The sequence below is a fragment of the Ziziphus jujuba genome, chromosome 6 (genome assembly GCF_031755915.1).
Source record: "Ziziphus jujuba cultivar Dongzao chromosome 6, ASM3175591v1".
Taxonomy (NCBI): domain Eukaryota; kingdom Viridiplantae; phylum Streptophyta; class Magnoliopsida; order Rosales; family Rhamnaceae; genus Ziziphus; species Ziziphus jujuba.
Genome location: NC_083384.1, coordinates 12,408,507 through 12,423,051, shown reverse-complemented (window position 1 = coordinate 12,423,051; position 14,545 = coordinate 12,408,507). Strand labels below are relative to the sequence as shown.

General features: G+C 39.2%; 1 protein-coding gene and 2 non-coding genes across 3 annotated transcripts; all 3 read right to left on the bottom strand.

Moving 5' to 3' along the window:
• Positions 1-3,998: 3,998 nt before the first annotated feature.
• Positions 3,999-4,101, bottom strand: LOC112493497 (small nucleolar RNA snoR27). Its single transcript, XR_003057979.1, has one exon. It is a non-coding gene; the product is annotated as a small nucleolar RNA snoR27 (small nucleolar RNA).
• A 99-nt stretch (positions 4,102-4,200) lies between these two features.
• Positions 4,201-4,291, bottom strand: LOC132804366 (small nucleolar RNA snoR26). The gene has a single exon (XR_009639488.1). It is a non-coding gene; the product is annotated as a small nucleolar RNA snoR26 (small nucleolar RNA).
• A 5,561-nt stretch (positions 4,292-9,852) lies between these two features.
• On the bottom strand, positions 9,853-14,545 carry LOC132804125 (uncharacterized; the record flags this gene model as incomplete). Its single annotated transcript, XM_060818073.1, has 2 exons — positions 14,481-14,545; positions 9,853-12,773 (listed from the first exon to the last, which is right to left on the bottom strand). A coding segment is annotated over exon 2 (2,907 nt), but the record flags the coding sequence as incomplete, so codon positions are not given.

Genomic DNA, 14,545 nt, shown 5'->3' with positions numbered 1-14,545 from the left:
GATCATGTATCTAAACAAAAAAAAAAAAAAAAAATATTGATATGGGGCGACGTGGGTTTGGTCCTCTGCGTCGCCCCATATGAAGGTTTTTTTTATGAAATTCACATTTCAATTAGCTTGCAAATTTATTTGTGTTTTCAATATTAATTGACATTTAGGGAAAAAAATGATCTTGAATACAAATAAATAAATAATTTGTGTCATTAATAATTATTTTTAAGAAATTTTTACTCAATAATTGTGTCATTAAAGGTTTGAAAAATTATTTAAAAATCTTTTTTATGTTCAAAAGGTAATGAAAAATTATTTTAAAAACTTTTTTATATTTAAAAAAGCATTTAGCGACGCATTTTTAAAAACAGTCGCCTATTATTACATTTAGCGACGAATCTGGAAACTACTCTCACAGAAATGCGTCGCTGTTTAGTGAATTTAGCGACGCATTTTTAAAAACAGTCTCCTATTATTACTTTTAGCGACGCATCTGGAAATAGTCTCACAGAAATGCGTCGCCTATTCCTGCTTTAGTGACGTTTGTTTTTGTTTTTCCTCCAATTTGAAAGTTGCTTTTTGGTTTTATCAAATTAAGATTATTTGATAGATAAATTCATACAAAATAATTGATGGAAAATAAATTTCAAATAAATATAGGCATAGGAAACTAATCTTTCAAATAAATGAAATATTAACTTATATAATAATTTTATTATTTTAAAATTAATAATTTAATAAATAGTTAATACATATTTAATAGATAGGAAATAAAAATATTGTGAAAAATTTAATTATTTTGAAAATTTTAATAAAGAGTTAATAAAAATATGAATTAAATATATTAATTATTTATTTAGTTTTTTGTTTTTTAAGTACAAATTATTTTCTTATTGAATTTCAATTATTTGAAATAGTATTTTTGTTATTTAAAAGGGAATAGGCGACGCAATGTTTTAATAGTGCGTCGCCTATTACATTTTTTTTTTTATTCGTTCCCCTTTTTTTTCTTTTAAAACAAAAATATAGTTTACATACTTGCAAATTGAAATAGAAAATAATTTTTTCTTAAGAAACAAAATAAAAAGAGAACAACAATAAATATAAATATTATAGGAAACAGGCGACACAATTAGGAGTAATTGCGTCACCTGTTCAATTTTTTTTTTTTAATTTGTTCAATTTTTTTGTAAAAAAAAAAACAATTTACATACTTGCAAGTTTAGATACAAAATAAAATGTGTTTGAGAAATAAAATAATTAAAGAACGATAATAAAAATAATCACTTAATGCAACAGGCGACATTGCATCGCCTTTTCCTTTTTTTTTCTATTTTTTTAAAAAGCCAAAATACAATTTAAAGACTTACATATTTGTAGGAATGTATCTTGTAAAATCAAATAAACTATCATTGAAGCACAAACACATGACTAAAAGTATAGCTCATTTAATATACTTATTTAGATAAATTGATCAATAAGTCCTTGTTGTATTAGTACTCTATATTTGGTATACCCTATCTTAGATCTTTAGATATTTGTGTTTCGTATATACACATATATGTGAATAATGAAATAACAGAATAACAGATATTTGCTTCATACTTTTTAGAATTATTTTTAGTATTTATTTGCTAATGAAAAAAGAAAAAAAATGAAATAACAAAATAAAAGGAAAAAATGGAACAGGCGACGCAGTCGTAGCAAATTGCGTCGCCTATTATTTTTTGTTTTATTTTGTTCCATTTTTTGAAAAAATAAATCTACAATTTAAAAATTTACAATTTTAAACAGAAAATAAACTATGTTTAAGAAACAAAATAATTAGAGAACAACAATAGCAAGCGACGTAATCAGAGGGTTATTACGTCTCTTGTTCCCTCATTTAAAAAAAAACAATTTAAAAGACTTGCAAATTTGTATGCGGGCTTTTGAATCTTGGCACGTTTTGAAAATTTACGCATTTTTTGCCATTGTTCTGAAAATTTTGGCGCGTTTTGAAATTTGTACGCGGGCTTTTGAATCTCTTTTATTTTCAAAACTACATCAAATACTCTATCTAATAAATATTAGATTTGGAAACAACCTAAGAGGGACTTGAAGAGTGAGATATTTCAGATTTCATTTGTCATTTGCCTACATTGCCGTCAGAAAGCCGAGTTTCTCTGTGTCACCCTCGTTGTGAGTTGGGTTTCTTCTTTTTTCGTCTCCATCGTGTAGATGAGTTTCTTTTTTCTTTGTTGTTGGCAGTTGCATGTAGTGGGTTGAGTTTTTTATTTTTTTAATTTTTTTTCATATTAACCATAAATTAGTTTCGTTAAAATTTCTTAATCTTGCTTTTGTAGATATTTTGTTTGTAATATTGCTTAACATTGTTTTGATTCGAGATGGTCTGTTGTTTTAACTCCACACAATATCATACTTTTGTTGAAGAAGAATTGGTTGAAGAAGATGTTCTTGGCAATACTACGACAGCTCACAATCCATCGCAATGAGTATGCAATTCATGGAGATCTCCATGGTAAGTAAAACTACTTTCTAAATAAATTGGTAAGTAAATTTATTAACTTATGGTCGAAGTAATATTTATGACATTTAATTAATTTTTTTATTTGCTTTCCTAAGAAACAACGGTAATATTCTCTATATCATCTATTAAATTACTTTTTAATAATTAATATTTTTTATTTTGCATAAGTGTTTATAATTTTATTAATTTTTTCATGCAGTACTATGAGGGTGTAATATATTCAACAAGAGGATGTCAACTTTCATCTCAACGAGTATGCATTCATGGAGATTTAATTAATATTGCTTTTGCTTTCGTATGTACAATAGTTCAATAGTTACCAATTCAAAAACTAGTTCATGAAATAATATTTAATTTATTTGATAATTATTTTGTTATGAAAATATTTTTTATGCACTTTTTGTATTCCAATTACTTTCGGTCAAGATAATTTTAGTTATTTTGGTATTTTTATTATTTTAATTTTTTGGTATTGATAATTTCTAATCAATTTTCACACAATTATAAAAAATAAATATAATAAAATAAAATAAACTAAATCCTAACAAATTAAAAAATATAAAAATATAAAAAAAGCAAAAAGGGCGACGCATGACACATTTAGCGACGCATAACATAAATGTCGCCAATTCAACTTTTAGCGACTATAATATTTAGCGACGCGAAATAAAGGTCGCTAAAGGTTAAACATCAATATATATAGCGACATATTAATTTCCTCAACAGCGACGTACAATTAAACTTGTCGCTAAAAGTCTAACATTTAGCGACGCATATATTTGCCAAAACAGAGACATAGTATTTTAAATGTCGCTAAAAATCCTAACATTTAGCGACCTATATATAATGTCGCTGTTTCATCTATATTTAGCGACATATGTTTTACAGCGTCGCTGTTTCTCCATTTTTAGCGACCTTTTATCATACGTCGCTATTTATCTAATATTTTTAACGACAGAGCATTAAGCGACGTGGTATAAATGCGTCTCTGTATATTTCATTTTACTTTTTTTTTTGCGTCGCTAAATCGCTATTTTCGCGTAGTAAGGAAAACAATTATCATACAACATATTTGATTTAAATTTAGAAGATTTTTAATAGCATGTTTATTACTCTTTCTATCGCTAAAAAAATTTATCACATCAATTAGAATAATTTAAAAAAAAATTCTAATGATTATGAAAAAGCTTTGTCAAGCTAATATAATAAAAAAGAAAATAAAAACTGTCTAACAAATCTTTTATTTGTAGAGAATCTGATAATTTTGTTATTCAGCAATTTAACCTCTCTCCCCTCTCCTTTTCTTTTAAAACGCCAACTTTCTTCCTCTGTCAAAGAAAATGGTTCATATTTTCTTTTCTACCAAACAACTTCCAGCAAATAGTCAATCTTTTACAAATCAATCACATAAAAAAATTACTAAAAAAAAAAAAAAAGGTGAATGAGAATCAAATCCCAAAAGTTTTCAAATTCTAATATAGGAAATTGCACATAGATAATGCAGATTTTGTTATCTTCAAATTCCACTACGGAAAATTTCAGATAGATAACGCAAATTTTGTTAGCATCATTGACCCAATAATTCATATCTAAATTAACAAACAAAATAAGATATTCAAACTTTTCAATTCAGAGATCAAAAAACAAATCTCAAAGAAAAATATATATATATAGAGAAAGAGCACCTGAAAGAAAATTTTCTCCGTGCATTTTCTTCATGGGCAATCAAAGTGCAAGGATAACAATATAATAAACTCATAGTCATGCTCCGTGCCAAAAATCTATAAAAGAAAAATCGCAATTTTCTGAATGAAGAAAATCAATTGCGAGAAAAATCTAGAGGAATCCAACAGAGAGATCTCGGGGAGTGCGAAAAATAAGTAACCACTTAAAATAAAAAAACAAATATAATAAAATAAAATAACAACCACTAAAAATATAACATATGTTACCGAATTCTAAACAGAACTTATTAAAAAGGAAATTTCAAAAGGCATTGTTTATTTAGAACTTATACTGTATAAACATTAAAATTGATTGCCACGTAAATTTAAATGGACAGAATTGTTAGAAATGCTCAGGACCTAATTTATCCTCTACACACACACACACACACACACATGCGTATATGAACATTAATTATCACTTGAAAATGAGTTGAAAATTGACTGAAAATTAAAATTTTTAAAATTAATTTTTTATTTCAAAAAAACAATGATGGCTCAAATACGGTTGCTTGGCTTAATTGATATGTCTACACCCACATAATACAAAGCAAATACCACATTAATTCAACGACAAAATAACAATTCCTACTCCAAACTCTTAATCTTTTTGATATCTTCGACCAGGAATTCCAAATTCTGATTGGAAGATCCACCATGTCCAATACCATTCAATCCACATTTTGCAATTTTATCAATCGAATTTTGAAATTCTTCCTTTCTACCATTCATCACTGCCCTTATCGCCGACTTTATGGTTTGCCTATCGCACCCTTCCAATTCAACCCCAATTCTCCAAACTTTGCTAACAAGAGTAGCATTGATATTCTGGTCGTTTGTGTATGGCCAACAGATCAATGGAATTCTAGCCATAATACTCTCTAAAGTGGAGTTCCAACCACAATGTGTGACAAACCCACCAACAGCTTTGTGGGCCAACACCTCTTCTTGTGGGGCCCAATCTACTATACACCCATTATCTTTAGGACCCTTTTGAAGCTCTTCAGGCATCACATTCTCTCTTTCCTCATCCAATACAACATCTGGGTGTATCACCCACAAGAACGGGTGTCCACTATTTACCAAACCATGCCAAAATTCAAGCAATTGAGAAATTGACCTTTTAGCCAAAGTACCAAAACTTACATAAACAACGGATTTCAATGGCTGTGTGTCAGGACCCGTCCAAAGTTCCCCACCGGAACCCTAGACAAGCCCTGATCCCAGGGAAACCCTACCGGACCCTTCTGTGGAAGATCCGGCAGAACCTCCCCTAAGGGATGGACTTACCACAAAATTTCCTGCACTGAAAACACACTTCTATAATTGTTCCCTTATTCCTCCCACAGTACGACGAACTGGTTCCACAAATTTCAGCACTCCAAAATAAAAATACAGTAATCCAGTGCAATACAAATACATAAGTGTCCCATACAGTATACAGAGCTTTATGAAGTACTACAAAATACAGAATACAGCAAAAGTGAACGAAATATTACAACTACAGTAAAAGAAGAACAAGGTACTGCGCGAACAAATACAGCGAGGAAGATCAAGTCCGCTCCGAGTGAACACCGACAACCTGGTACCTAGAGGAACGGAATTTAAGAGTGTGAGATGCTAATCATCTCAGTGAGCGACCCTACTACTCTACACTATCATACCACGGTAATAGGTATATAAATAATAATTATTTGGAAATAATATTTTCTCTCAAAACCCTTACAATTCTCTCAGTTGGAAAGGTTCCCCTTTTAAAACAATTTCACAAAACCCTTTATCCATATTCCCCGAAAACCAAGACATCAATTAAATACCAGAAGCGGTAACACTTATATTTTTAATTCCAATTCAGTTTCCAAACATTTTATTTTTAAAACACAGTTCTGAAAATCATTTGATGCACCCACTATATACCAGTGGCGCCAACAGTACCCAGCGTCCCAAGGTACCGCCAGACAGGAGGTTATAGAAAGAAACCGGCATACGGTCGCGTGGCGTCCCACTGCGCCGCTGCTAACCTGGTGTCCCGGCCAATGGGGGGTGGCCACCCTCTCCGATGGCATCCACAGGACACCCTCATAATATCACCTGCGCGCTACTCACACCCACCTGCGCGCTAATCATATCCGTGTGCACAATATCCATATCACATATACCATATCACATAATCAGAACACCAGTACGTGCACGGTGCATCTAAAAATCATAAAATCCACAATTTAAATTATAAAACAAATTTCACATTTTTCATAAACATAGCGGGCATAATCCATCCGCTTGAACCGGGAAATTCTCCACAATTTCCTTATAATTAATACCATAAATCCCATGATTTTCAAATCCACCAACTCCCAAATCCATCAATTCAAATATCCACATTTTTTCCAAGCATAAATAATTCTCAAAATCTCATAATCAAATCTCATAATATTTCATGGGCATATTTTATAAAAATTGAAATCACCAACATAACCAAATATTTTCCTTGAAATATTTGAAATTCAAATCGTGCCCAATTTACCATTAAAACCACACCAATTTCAAAATCCTCAAAACCATAAAATAATTCCACACGGCATAAATTTGTAGAATTCGCATTTTCTTAAATCCAATAAATTCATAAATAATTCTACAATAAATCCAATAAATATTTGGCACATAGAAATTAAATTCCAAATATTTAATTCACACATAATATATTCATCAATTAAATTCCCCAAAATTAATTTGAAGGTGGGTCACTCACCTTGTGCACGTATCTCAATCAAGATCCTCCGCAGGATCGACTCCGCTACTTGCACGTGCACCTAAAACATCCACAGTACCAAAACCACAAATATTAATATTTTATTCGGGTAATCCCCAAATGGGTACCCGAGGAGCGAACACCAAACGATAACTAAAATTTACGAATTATATACCGAATCGAAGCTCGAGTGATGCTAATCACAGATCCGGTCTTAATTTCCGATGATCGTACCCGACGGGGTCGGAATTTTATCGGGAAGCTTTTCGGGTTTCGGCTTTGCAATTCTCCCAAACCGTCGCGAATTGGTGGAAACGGAAGTCGGATTTGGGTTCAGGAGGTCGAACACTGCGGACTGGAGCTGGCCGGAATTTTCGGGGTACTCGCCGGAACAGTGATTTCCGGCGGGCCGCCACGTCACCGGCAACCGTCGCCGGAACAGTAATTTCCGACGGTGGCCGTTTGCTGTGAAATTTTGCAGATTTGTAGATCGTGAGGAGAGCAATCCAACGGGACCGACGGTGAGCAAAACGGAGGTCGGACGGCGGAGAAATCACCGTTTGAAGATTTTTGACCCCTCGCCGGAAAACGCTCCGATCCCGGCGCGTCGGTGGTCCGATGGTCGTGATTTTTGGTGGGTAGGCCGGACTTGAGGAGAGGATCAAGGCTGTCAGGCGCGTGTACTGTTTATCGGCCGGAATAGTGCCGATTCGCGGTGGCCGGCGGTGGAGGGGAAAAATCGCCGCCAAACTTCGGACGTCCGATCCGGGCGCGTCCGGCGGCCGTTCGCCGTGAAATTTGGAGGTTTTGCCGGAAATGAGGTGGGCAAGCTTTCTGTCCGGCGCGTGTACAGTAACTCGGCCGGAACAGTGACAAAATCCGGTGGCCGGCGGTGGCTCTTTCTCTCTCCTCTCTCTCTTTCTCTCTCTTCTCTCTCTTTCTCTCTCTTCCCCGAGTGTTTTAACAAATAAAACCCCTGCATGACACTGTTCATGCCACGTGGACCAATCAGAAACTGACACGTGGCATTTCACTGTTCACCGACCCAAAAAAAAATATTAAAATAATACGGTATCCGGTAAACTTCAAACGTCCATAACTTTTTAACCGGATGTCCGTTTTGAGCGTGCCGCTAGTCTGTGAACTCGTATCGACGAGCACTTCACAACCATGCATGAGTCAAAGCTCAATTCCCCATAAACAAAAAGTCAACTCCGGCACCCCTTGGACAGTTTGGACCGCAACTTGTTTCGTCCATAACTTTCAAACCGTAGCTCCGTTTTCGACGTGCTACCAGTCTACGAACTCGTGGCATCGTGCACTTCGCCACGGTGCCCTAGTCATCTCGAAATTCCCACCGAGTCAAAAAGTCAACTTTGACCCCTTCGGTCAACGGTCAACGGTCAACCTCGGTCAACGTGCACGGATTCCGGTGCGATTCGGGACGGGGTGTTACAGCCTTCCCCCCTTACAAAAATTTCGTCCTCGAAATTTTCGCACGTCACTGGAACAGATACGGGTACTGCTCACGCATCTGTGCTTCGGGTTCCCACGTTGCTTCCTCGACCAAGTGGTTCCGCCATAAGACCTTAACTAGAGGAATAGTCTTGTTGCGTAGCGTGCGTTCCTCGCGATCCAAAATCTGTACTGGCTGCTCCACATACGAAAGATCTTCCCTTATCTCTATATCCGGACTCTCGAGTACGTGCGAAGGGTCTGCAATATACTTCCGTAGCATCGACACATGAAACACGTTGTGTACTCGAGCTAGCTCTTCCGGTAACACCAACCTATACGCCACCGGGCCAATCCTCTTCGTAACCTCGTAAGGCCCAATATAACGAGGACCCAACTTACCTCGTCGTCCAAAACGTACTACTCCTTTCCATGGAGATAGTTTTAGGAATACCCAATCTCCTACCTCGAATTCCAAATCCTTTCTACGCACATCGGCGTAACTCTTCTGTCTATCTTGGGCAACCTTCAATCGATCCCTAACGATCTTCACCTTGTCCAAGGTCATCCTTAAATACTCAGATCCGACCGCATTAGTTGTTGCAAGGAACCTCTCTTCTCCTACCTCACTCCAACACAAAGGTGTCCGACACTGCCTCCCATATAAAGCTTCATACGGGGACATTCCAGTACTCGCTTGATAACTGTTGTTGTAGACAAACTCTATCAGTGGCAGTTGTTCATCCCAGCTACCGCTAAATTGCATAATGCAAGACCTTAGCATGTCTTCTAATGTCTGGATTGTGCGCTCTGCTTGTCCATCAGATTGTGGGTGAAAAGCGGTGCTGTAGTTAAGTCTTGCTCCTAGTGCATCAGCCAACTTCCGCCATAGTCGTGAAGTAAAGCGCGGATCTCGATCGGAGACGATGGCTAACGGTACTCCATGAAGACTTACAATGCGTTGCACGAACAACTGGGCTAACTTCTCGGGCGAAAAACGTTCTCGTACCGGTAGGAAGTGTGCCGACTTGGTGAGACGATCAATGATTACCCAAATGCCGTCGTACCTTCTAGGTGTGGAAGGAAGCTTGAATACGAAGTCCATGTTGAGTTCTTCCCACTTCCACACGGGAATCGGTAAAGGTTGGAGTAGTCCCGAAGGCTTCTGTCTTTCTGCTTTCACTTGTTGACAAATCAAACACTTTGATACAAAGTCTGCCACTTCTCTCTTCATACCAATCCACCAATAATACTTAACAAGCGTCCGATACATCTTGGTACTCCCAGGATGCATCGCATACATCGAGCTATGCGCCTCCTCCAAAATCTCCTTCTTGAGTCCTGGGATATCCGGAACGCAAAGTCGTCCTTTATACACGAGGGCTCCACTCCATCCATCGCCTTTGCCTCATATTTAACTCCTTCTGAGTGAAAATATACTTGAGGCTCTTGTGGTCGGTATAGATTTGGCACGTGGCCCCATACAAGTAGTGCCTCCACTTCTTTAGAGCAAAGACTACCGCCGCCAATTCTAAGTCGTGCGTAGGGTAATTCTGTTCGTGCTGCTTCAATTTCCGAGATGCATACGCTACCACCCTTTGATTCTGCATTAGCACGCAACCCAACCCTTGATGGGATGCATCACAATAAACTTCAAAACCTTCATTCCCATCAGGTAAAGTTAAAACAGGTGCGGATGTCAACTTTTGCTTCAACTCCTGAAAACTCTGTTCACACCTGTCCGTCCAACTAAATTCAACATTCTTTCGGGTCAATCTATGAAGCGGCCCGGCAGTCCTTGAAAACCCTTCAATAAAACGACGGTAGTAACCCGCTAATCCAAGAAAACTTCGTACCTCCCTCACAGTGGTAGGGCGCTCCCAACTCAACACTGCCTTTACCTTATCAGGGTCCACATAGATACCTTCTGCCGACACGATATGTCCGAGAAAACCCACTTGATTCAACCAGAATTCACACTTGTCGAATTTAGCATATAGCTGATGCTGTCTTAGAGTTTGGAGCACTCTCTTCAAATGCCTCACGTGCTCTTCTTGGCTCCTTGAATAGATCAGAATGTCATCGATAAATACAATGACAAAATGATCCAAGTACGGACGAAACACCCTATTCATCAAGTCCATGAAAGCTGCTGGGGCATTGGTGAGTCCGAACGACATCACTAGGAATTCATAATGTCCGTACCTCGTCCTAAAGGCAGTCTTAGGAATGTCCGACTCTCGGATCCTTAACTGATGGTATCCCGACCTCAAGTCGATCTTGGAGAACACCTTGGCACCTTGGAGTTGGTCGAATAGATCATCTATCCTTGGCAACGGATAGCGATTAGGAATGGTGACCTTATTAAGTTGTCGGTAGTCTATACACAGCCTTAGACTACCATCCTTTTTCTTTACAAACAAAACTGGGGCTCCCCACGGCGATATACTTGGTCTAATAAACCCCTTATCTACCAAATCTTGCAACTGGACCTTTAGCTCCCTTAACTCCGCTGGAGCCATCCGATACGGTGGTAGAGAAATAGGCACGGTGCCTGGAATCAATTCAATGGGAAAGTCAACTTCCCTTTCCGGAGGCAATCCTGGTAACTCCTCAGGAAACACGTCCGGGAAATCCCTCACAACGGGCATGTCTTCCAACCTGACCCCACTTACTCGGGTATCTATCACATGAGCCAAATACCCCTGGCAACCTTTATTCAGTAGCTTCTTGGCGGTAAGGGTAGATATCAACCTCGGTAAGGGCCTTCCAACTCCTCCACGGAATACTACTTCTGGCAACCCTGGCCTCCTGAATGTAACTTCCTTGCTGAAACAATCTACAGATGCATGGTTCCTTGCCAACCAATCCATGCCCAAAATTACATCAAGTCCGGACAGATCCAACAGGATCAAGTCCGCCTCCATCACTTGATCTTCGATGCAGAAGAAACATTCCTTGATTAACTGGCTAGGCCACAAGGATTCTCCTGCAGGAGTGGCTATCTCTACTAGACATTCTAAAGAAGTAGGGGTCATACCGACCCGAGTGACGAATTCCTTGGAGATAAATGAATGTGTTGCTCCCGGGTCTATAAGTACTAATGCATCATTACCAAATATATTCAACGTACCTGCCACGACGTCCGGTGTAGCTAGGGCCTCCTGCTGGGTCATCGCAAACACTCGACCCTGCCCTGTCTGCTGGGGCCTCCGTCCTCTACCCCTGCTCGGTCCAACAGGCTGTGGGACTGATCCCGATGAACCTCCTACTGCATAACTCCCTCGGGAACTCTGACCCCGCGATCCACTGGCCTGATGTGATGGTGGGCTCGCCCCTAACACTCCCGCCTCTCCATAAGGGCAATTTCTCTTAATATGTCCCGCCTGTCCACACTGAAAGCACACACCCTCAAACTGGCAAATCCCATGGTGTGCTCTATTGCAACGTCTGCAGAATGGCTTGGGGCTAAACCCAGAGTGCTGATATGAGCTCGTGCCGCCGCTGATGGAATGGCGCGCTGGTTGGGGCATACGATAGCCGCCTCTCCTCTGAAATCTGCCTCGAGGGCTGAACCCACCACTGTCTGAGCCTGAACTATGACTCTTCTTAGATGCCCCCTGTCGAGGTACCCCGCTATACGAACCTTCGAACGGTCTGCGCCTCGAGGGTCTGTGTATCTCCGCCTGTCTCTCTAGCTCGAGCGCTGCATCCCTGGCGGACTGATAGGTGGGGTGTACTGACCCAGAAAGGGTGTAGCCGATGCTCTCGTTCAACCCGTCTATGAACCTCACCTTCTTCGCGTGATCGTCGGGAATCAAGTGCATGCAGAACTCTGACAGCTCCCGGAACCTCCTCTCGTACTCTGTCACCGTCATGTTTCCCTGGCGCAGTCCCTCGAACTCTCTCCTTCTCGCCTCACGGTAGGCAGGAGGACAGAACTCAGTAGAGAAGGCAATCTTGAACTGGTCCCACGTATGCCTTCTGCGGGTCTTCTCCATTTGCCACCACTTCCGGGCGTCTCCCTCTAACATGAACCCAGAAATCCTCACCATATCCTCATCGGGGCACTGCATCCCCTCTTCCAAGATTTTCTCCATGCTGGATAGCCACTTCAAGGCTGCAGCTGGGCCTTGGCTTCCATCGAACTCCACGGCTCCTAAACGTCGAGCCTGATCCACGGATCGGTTACTAGAGCTTGAACCTCCTAAGGCTCTAGTTAGCTGAGAGACCAGATCTCTAAGGCTTGATCGACTCCCGGAACTCTCAGCCGAGCGTTCCCGAGTTCTACGTGTGTCCCGCCGACTCATCGTAGTCGATTAAACTGAAGAAACAAACAAGAGTTTAGAAACAGGGACACTTAAGCACGATTACAAAAGGAAGGAATTTACGGATGGGCTGTACAGCAATGCACAGTCCCTTAGGATTACAAGAACCTATGCTCTGATACCAACTGTCAGGACCCGTCCAAAGTTCCCCACCGGAACCCTAGACAAGCCCTGATCCCAGGGAAACCCTACCGGACCCTTCTGTGGAAGATCCGGCAGAACCTCCCCTAAGGGATGGACTTACCACAAAATTTCCTGCACTGAAAACACACTTCTATAATTGTTCCCTTATTCCTCCCACAGTACGACGAACTGGTTCCACAAATTTCAGCACTCCAAAATAAAAATACAGTAATCCAGTGCAATACAAATACATAAGTGTCCCATACAGTATACAGAGCTTTATGAAGTACTACAAAATACAGAATACAGCAAAAGTGAACGAAATATTACAACTACAGTAAAAGAAGAACAAGGTACTGCGCGAACAAATACAGCGAGGAAGATCAAGTCCGCTCCGAGTGAACACCGACAACCTGGTACCTAGAGGAACGGAATTTAAGAGTGTGAGATGCTAATCATCTCAGTGAGCGACCCTACTACTCTACACTATCATACCACGGTAATAGGTATATAAATAATAATTATTTGGAAATAATATTTTCTCTCAAAACCCTTACAATTCTCTCAGTTGGAAAGGTTCCCCTTTTAAAACAATTTCACAAAACCCTTTATCCATATTCCCCGAAAACCAAGACATCAATTAAATACCAGAAGCGGTAACACTTATATTTTTAATTCCAATTCAGTTTCCAAACATTTTATTTTTAAAACACAGTTCTGAAAATCATTTGATGCACCCACTATATACCAGTGGCGCCAACAGTACCCAGCGTCCCAAGGTACCGCCAGACAGGAGGTTATAGAAAGAAACCGGCATACGGTCGCGTGGCGTCCCACTGCGCCGCTGCTAACCTGGTGTCCCGGCCAATGGGGGGTGGCCACCCTCTCCGATGGCATCCACAGGACACCCTCATAATATCACCTGCGCGCTACTCACACCCACCTGCGCGCTAATCATATCCGTGTGCACAATATCCATATCACATATACCATATCACATAATCAGAACACCAGTACGTGCACGGTGCATCTAAAAATCATAAAATCCACAATTTAAATTATAAAACAAATTTCACATTTTTCATAAACATAGCGGGCATAATCCATCCGCTTGAACCGGGAAATTCTCCACAATTTTCTTATAATTAATACCATAAATCCCATGATTTTCAAATCCACCAACTCCCAAATCCATCAATTCAAATATCCACATTTTTTCCAAGCATAAATAATTCTCAAAATCTCATAATCAAATCTCATAATATTTCATGGGCATATTTTATAAAAATTGAAATCACCAACATAACCAAATATTTTCCTTGAAATATTTGAAATTCAAATCGTGCCCAATTTACCATTAAAACCACACCAATTTCAAAATCCTCAAAACCATAAAATAATTCCACACGGCATAAATTTGTAGAATTCGCATTTTCTTAAATCCAATAAATTCATAAATAATTCTACAATAAATCCAATAAATATTTGGCACATAGAAATTAAATTCCAAATATTTAATTCACACATAATATATTCATCAATTAAATTCCCCAAAATTAATTTGAAGGTGGGTCACTCACCTTGTGCACGTATCTCAATCAAGATCCTCCGCAGGATCGACTCCGCTACTTGCACGTGCACCTAA